At 39.8% G+C, this 7,770-nt stretch overlaps 1 protein-coding gene across 17 annotated transcripts in view; it reads left to right on the forward strand.

The window, feature by feature from the left end:
• Apc (APC regulator of WNT signaling pathway) overlaps positions 1-7,462 on the forward strand; it is a 94,224-nt gene extending 86,762 nt beyond the window's left edge. For all 17 annotated transcript variants that reach the window (XM_048331528.1, XM_048331525.1, XM_048331537.1 and 14 more), the window contains one exon: positions 216-7,462. In XM_048331528.1, the coding sequence (XP_048187485.1) occupies positions 216-6,786 (6,571 nt within the window). In that variant the 3' untranslated portion in view covers positions 6,787-7,462. The remainder of the gene's footprint in view (positions 1-215) is intronic.
• Positions 7,463-7,770: the final 308 nt, after the last annotated feature.

The following is a 7,770-nucleotide window of genomic DNA, read 5'->3' on the forward strand; positions in this document are numbered from 1 at the left end:
TTTTACTTCTTTTGATGTGACAGCTAAATACTTTAAATATTAACTGTACTAAATTAACCAAGGGAGATAGAGAATACTTGGAACTCCTAACAGTGTAGTCACATTGTCCTTATTATTTTTGTAATTATCTTTAGAGCTATAATATTTTTGTCCTTTTGTCACCTTATACATTTTTTTAAAAAACTTAATTCTGAGATTTCTTGTTTTGATTTCAGGCAAATCCTAAGAGAGAACAATTGCCTACAAACCTTATTGCAGCACTTAAAATCTCACAGCTTGACAATAGTCAGTAATGCATGTGGAACTTTGTGGAATCTCTCAGCAAGAAATCCTAAAGACCAGGAAGCATTGTGGGATATGGGAGCAGTTAGCATGCTCAAGAATCTCATTCATTCAAAGCACAAAATGATTGCTATGGGAAGTGCTGCAGCTTTAAGGAATCTCATGGCAAACAGACCTGCAAAGTATAAGGATGCCAATATTATGTCCCCTGGTTCAAGCTTGCCATCTCTTCATGTTCGGAAACAAAAGGCCCTAGAAGCAGAATTAGATGCTCAGCATTTATCTGAAACTTTTGACAACATTGACAATTTAAGTCCCAAGGCATCACATCGTAGTAAGCAGAGACACAAGCAAAGTCTTTATGGTGACTATGTTTTTGATGCCAATCGGCATGACGACAATAGATCAGACAATTTTAATACTGGAAACATGACTGTTCTTTCACCATATTTGAATACCACAGTGTTGCCTAGCTCTTCTTCTAGGGGAAATTTAGATAGTTCTCGTTCTGAAAAAGATAGAAGTTTGGAAAGAGAACGAGGAATTGGCCTAAGCAGCTATCATCCTGCAACAGAAAATCCAGGAACCTCTTCAAAGCGAAGTTTGCAGATCTCTACCACTGCAGCCCAGATTGCCAAAGTCATGGAAGAAGTATCAGCCATTCATACCTCCCAGGAAGACAGAAATTCTGGTTCTACTACAGAACTACATTGTGTGACAGATGAAAGGAATGCAGTAAGAAGAAGCTCTGCTGCCCACACACTTTCAAATGCATACAGTTTCACAAAGTCAGAAAATTCAAATAGGACATGCTCTATGCCTTATGCCAAACTAGAATATAAGAGGTCTTCAAATGATAGTTTAAATAGTGTCAGTAGTAGTGATGGTTATGGTAAGAGAGGTCAAATGAAACCTTCAATTGAATCCTATTCTGAAGATGATGAAAGTAAATTTTGCAGTTATGGTCAATATCCAGCTGACCTAGCCCATAAAATACATAGTGCAAATCATATGGATGATAATGATGGAGAACTGGATACACCAATAAATTATAGTCTTAAATATTCAGATGAGCAGTTGAACTCTGGAAGGCAAAGTCCTTCACAGAATGAAAGATGGGCAAGACCCAAACACATAATAGAAGATGAAGTAAAACAAAGTGAGCAAAGACAATCAAGAAGTCAGAATACCACTTACCCTGTATATCCTGAGAGCACTGATGAGAAACACCTCAAGTTCCAACCACATTTTGGACAGCAGGAGTGTGTTTCTCCTTATAGGTCAAGGGCAACAAACAGTTCAGAAACAAATCGAGTTGGTTCTACTCACGGAATTAATCAGAATGTTAACCAGTCTTTGTGTCAGGAAGATGACTATGAAGATGATAAACCTACCAACTATAGTGAACGTTACTCTGAAGAAGAACACCATGAAGAAGAGGAGAGACCAACAAATTACAGTATAAAATACAATGAAGAAAAACATCATGTGGATCAGCCTATTGATTATAGTTTAAAATATGCTACAGACATGTCTTCCTCACAGAAACAGTCATTTTCATTTTCGAAGAATTCAACTGCACAAAGCACTAAAACCGAACACATCCCTTCAAGCACAGAGAGTGCATCATCCACACCTTCATCCAATGCCAAGAGGCAAAATCAGCTGCATCCAAGTTCAGCACAAAGTAGAAATGGTCAGACTCAAAAAGCTACCACTTGCAAAGTTCCCTCTATCAACCAAGAAACAATACAGACTTACTGTGTAGAAGACACCCCAATATGTTTTTCAAGATGTAGTTCATTATCATCTTTGTCATCGGCTGAAGATGAAGTAGGATGTGACCAGACAACACAGGAAGGTGATTCTGGTAGTAAGCTGCAAATAGCAGAAGTAAAAGAGAACAGCGTGACTAGATCCACTGAAGTTCCTGCAAGTGAAGGCCCAACAGTGTCACAGCATGTTAGAACCAAATCCAGCAGACTTCAGGCTTCTGGCTTGCCCACAGAATCAGCCAGGCACAAAGCTGTCGAATTGTCTTCAGGGGCCAAATCTCCCTCTAAAAGTGGTGCTCAGACACCTAAAAGTCCACCAGAGCACTATGTTCAGGAGACTCCACTCATGTTCAGCAGATGTACTTCTGTCAGTTCACTGGATAGTTTTGAGAGTCGTTCCATTGCCAGCTCAGTTCAAAGCGAGCCATGTAGTGGAATGATAAGTGGTATCATAAGCCCTAGTGACCTTCCAGATAGTCCCGGACAAACCATGCCACCAAGCAGAAGCAAAACTCCACCACCACCTCCTCAGACAGTTCAAACTAAAAGAGAAGTACCAAAAATTAAAGTACCCACTGCTGAAAAGAGAGAGAGTGGACCTAAACAAGCCACTGTAAATGCAGCAGTTCAGAGAGTCCAGGTTCTTCCAGATGCTGATACTTTACTACATTTTGCCACAGAAAGCACCCCAGATGGATTTTCTTGTTCATCTAGCCTAAGTGCTCTGAGCCTCGATGAGCCATTTATTCAGAAAGATGTGGAGTTAAGATTAATGCCTCCTGTTCAGGAAAATGATAATGGGAATGAAACAGAACCAGAACAGCCTGAAGAATCAAATGAGAACCAAGAAAAAGAGAAAGAAGAAAAGCCTACTGATTCTGAAAAAGACCTGTTAGATGAGTCAGATGATGATGATATTGAAATATTAGAAGAATGTATTATTTCTGCCATGCCAACAAAGTCATCACGCAAAGCCAAAAAGCTAGCCCAGACTGCTTCAAAATTACCTCCACCTGTAGCAAGAAAACCAAGTCAGCTGCCTGTGTACAAACTTCTGCCATCACAGAACAGGTTACAGGCACAAAAGCATGTTAGTTTCACACCAGGAGACGATGTGCCACGGGTATATTGTGTAGAAGGGACACCTATAAACTTTTCCACAGCCACATCTCTAAGTGATCTAACAATAGAATCACCTCCAAATGAGCTAGCTGCTGCAGATGGGGTTCGAGCAGGGGGCCAGTCAAGTGAATTTGAAAAACGAGATACCATTCCTACGGAAGGCAGAAGTACAGAGGAGATCCAGAGAGGAAAAGCCTCATCCATAACTATGCCTAACTTGGATGACAATAAAACCGAGGAAGGTGATATTCTTGCAGAATGCATTAATTCTGCAATGCCTAAAGGAAAAAGTCACAAGCCTTTCCGAGTGAAAAAGATAATGGACCAGGTCCAACAAGCATCTATGTCTTCATCTGGAGCTAACAGAAATCAAATAGATAGTAAGAAAAAGAAGCCTACTTCACCAGTAAAACCCATGCCACAAAATCCTGAATGTAGAACACATGTAAGAAAGAATACAAACTCACAAAGTAACTTAAATCCTGAACGAACTTTCACAGACAACAAAGATTCGAAGAAACAGAACTTGAAAAATAATCCCAAGGACTACAATGATAAGCTACCAAATAATGAAGATCGAGTCAGAGGAAGTTTTACTTTTGATTCACCACACCATTACACCCCTATTGAAGGAACTCCTTACTGTTTTTCACGAAATGATTCTTTGAGTTCCCTAGACTTTGATGATGATGATGTTGATCTTTCCAGAGAAAAGGCTGAGTTAAGAAAAGGGAAAGAAAGTAAGGATTCAGATGCTAAAGTTACTGGCCATCCAGAAGTAACCTCAAGCCAGCAGTCAGCTAATAAGTCACAAACTGTTACAAAACATACAGTAAATCGAGGTCAGTCGAAACCTGTACTGCAGAAGCAACCCACCTTCCCCCAGTCATCCAAAGAAATACCAAATAGAGGAGCAGCAACTGATGAAAAGTTACAGAATTTTGCTATTGAAAATACTCCTGTTTGCTTTTCTCGTAATTCATCTCTAAGTTCTCTCAGTGACATGGACCAAGAAAACAACAACAACAAAGAAAACGAACCTATCAAAGAGACTAAGTCTCCTGACTCACAGGGAGAACCAAGTAAACCTCAGACATCAGGTTATGCTCCTAAATCATTTCATGTGGAAGATACCCCCGTTTGTTTCTCCAGAAACAGTTCTCTCAGCTCTCTTAGTATTGATTCTGAAGATGATCTGCTGCAAGAATGTATAAGTTCTGCAATGCCAAAAAAGAAAAGGCCTTCAAGACTCAAGGGTGATAATGAGAAACATAGTTCCAGAAATGTGGGTGGCATATTAGCCAAAGATTTGACACTTGATTTGAAAGACATACAGAGACCAGATTCAGAACATGGTTTATCCCCTGATTCAGAAAATTTTGATTGGAAAGCTATTCAGGAAGGTGCAAATTCCATAGTGAGTAGTTTGCACCAAGCTGCTGCTGCTGCATGCTTATCTAGACAAGCTTCATCTGACTCTGATTCCATCCTTTCTCTAAAATCAGGAATTTCTTTGGGATCACCTTTTCATCTTACACCCGATCAAGAAGAAAAACCCTTTACAAGTAATAAAGGCCCGCGAATTCTCAAACCTGGGGAGAAAAGCACATTGGAAACTAAAAAGATAGAATCTGTAAATAAAGGAATCAAAGGAGGAAAAAAAGTTTATAAAAGTTTGATTACTGGAAAAGTTCGCTCAAATTCAGAAATTTCAAGCCAAGTGAAACAGCCTCTTCAGACAAACATGCCTTCAATCTCTAGAGGTAGAACAATGATTCATATTCCAGGAGTTCGGAATAGCTCCTCAAGTACAAGTCCTGTTTCTAAAAAAGGCCCACCCCTTAAAACTCCAGCCTCCAAAAGCCCCAGTGAAGGTCAAACAGCTACCACATCTCCTAGAGGAGCCAAGCCATCAGTGAAATCAGAATTGAGCCCTATTACCAGGCAGACTTCCCAGATTAGTGGGTCAAATAAAGGACCTTCTAGATCAGGATCTAGAGATTCTACTCCTTCAAGACCTACCCAGCAACCATTAAGTAGACCTTTGCAGTCTCCAGGGCGAAACTCAATTTCCCCAGGTAGAAATGGAATAAGTCCTCCTAACAAATTGTCTCAGCTTCCCAGGACATCATCACCTAGTACTTCATCGACCAAGTCCTCAGGTTCTGGGAAAATGTCTTATACATCCCCAGGCAGACAGATGAGCCAACAAAACCTTACCAAACAAACGGGATTATCCAAGAATGCTACTAGTATCCCAAGAAGTGAGTCTGCTTCTAAAGGACTAAATCAAATGAATACTAGCAATGGATCTAATAAAAAGGTAGAACTTTCCAGAATGTCTTCAACTAAGTCAAGTGGAAGTGAATCTGACAGATCAGAAAGACCTGCATTGGTACGACAGTCTACTTTCATCAAAGAAGCTCCAAGCCCAACCCTAAGGAGAAAATTGGAGGAATCTGCCTCATTTGAATCTCTTTCACCGTCTTCCAGACCAGATTCTCCCACTAGATCCCAGGCACAAACACCAGTTTTAAGTCCTTCTCTTCCTGATATGTCTCTAGCTACACATTCCCCTGTTCAGTCTGGTGGATGGCGAAAACTCCCACCTAATCTTAGTCCCACTATAGAGTATAATGATGGTAGACCAGCAAAGCGACACGATATAGCACGCTCTCATTCTGAAAGTCCTTCCAGACTTCCAATCAATAGGTCAGGAACCTGGAAGCGGGAGCACAGCAAACATTCATCATCCCTTCCTCGAGTAAGCACTTGGAGACGAACTGGGAGTTCATCTTCTATTCTTTCTGCTTCATCAGAGTCCAGTGAGAAAGCCAAAAGTGAAGATGAAAAACATGTCAACTCTGTTTTAGGAACCAAACAAACTAAAGAAAACCAAGTACCCACAAAAGGAACATGGAGAAAAATAAAAGAAAGTGACATTTCTCCTGCAAGTACTTCTCAGACCACTTCCTCGGGTGCTACAAATGGTGCTGAATCAAAGACTCTAATTTATCAAATGGCTCCTGCTGTTTCTAAAACAGAGGATGTTTGGGTGAGGATTGAGGACTGTCCCATAAACAACCCTAGATCTGGAAGATCTCCCACTGGTAATACTCCTCCAGTGATTGATAGTGTTTCAGAAAAGGGAAATGTCAAAGATTCTAAAGATAATCAGGGAAAACAAAATGTGAGTAATGGCAGTGTTCCTGTGCACACCGTGGGTTTGGAAAGCCGCCTGAACTCCTTTGTTCAGGTAGATGCCCCAGACCAAAAAGGACCAGAGACAAAACTGGGACAAAATAATCCTGTCCCAGCAGCAGAGATGAGTGAAAGTTCTATAGCAGAGCGCACTCCATTCAGCTCAAGCAGCTCCAGCAAACACAGTTCACCTAGTGGAACTGTAGCTGCCAGAGTGACCCCTTTTAATTACAACCCAAGCCCTAGGAAAAGCAGCGCAGATAGCACTTCAGCCCGGCCATCTCAGATTCCCACGCCAGTGACTAATAACACCAAGAAGCGAGATTCAAAAACTGAGAGCACAGAGTCCAGTGGAACTCAAAGTCCTAAGCGCCATTCAGGATCTTACCTTGTGACATCGGTTTAAAAGGACCTGGAAGGACAAAACTATAAAAATTAGGCGTTAATTACAATTGCTATAGAAATTTTGTTTCAAATGAAACTTTAAAAGATTGAAAAGTTTTGTAAATAGGTTTGATTCTTGTTAGAGGGGTTTTGTTCCGGAAGCCATATTTGATAGTACATTTTGTCTTCACTGGTCATATTTTGGGAGGCACTCTTGATAGTTATGAGGGAAATGGTAAAGCCAAGTATATTTGTACAGTATGTTTCACATGTATTTAAGTAGCGTCCATCCCATTATCCTTTAATTATCACTTGTCTTAAAATAATGAACACTACAAATAGAAAATATGATATATTGCTGTTATCAATCATTTCTAGATTATAAACTAAACTTACATCAGGGAGAAATTGGTATTTATGCAAAAATATATGTTTTAGTCTTTGTGATTCCATCTAACATAATCATGTGACTGTGAAATTCACAGTAATATGGTTCCTGATGAGTAAGTTTACCCAGCCTGCTTTGCTTTGCTGCATGAGTGAAACTGGTGGTTCAATTTCAGAAGTAATGATGAACAGTTCTGTGGTCACATGATGTGCATAGAGATAGCTACAGTGTAATAATTCACACTATTTTGTGCTCAAAAACACTGTGTAACTGTAAAACATTGAATGAAACTATTTTACATGAACTAGATTTTATCTGAAAGTAGGTAGGATTTTTGCTATGCTGTAACTGTCATATATTCTGGTATCTGAGGCGAGGTGGCTGCTCTTTTATTAACGAGACATGGATGGTGTCTCAACAGAAACTTAAGTGAACATTTCAGAATAAATTATTGCTGTATGTAAACTGTTACTGAAATTGGTATTTGTTTGAAGGGTTTTATTTCACATTTGTATTATTAGCAAAAGGGCCTATTTTAAAAGCTTATATAATTTTTTCCTTCAGATTCTATGCATTAAGAGTAAAATTCCTAGCCAGGCATCAGTGGCTTGTGCCTGT

This window comes from Perognathus longimembris, chromosome 22 (genome assembly GCF_023159225.1).
Source record: "Perognathus longimembris pacificus isolate PPM17 chromosome 22, ASM2315922v1, whole genome shotgun sequence".
Lineage (NCBI taxonomy): Eukaryota > Metazoa > Chordata > Mammalia > Rodentia > Heteromyidae > Perognathus > Perognathus longimembris.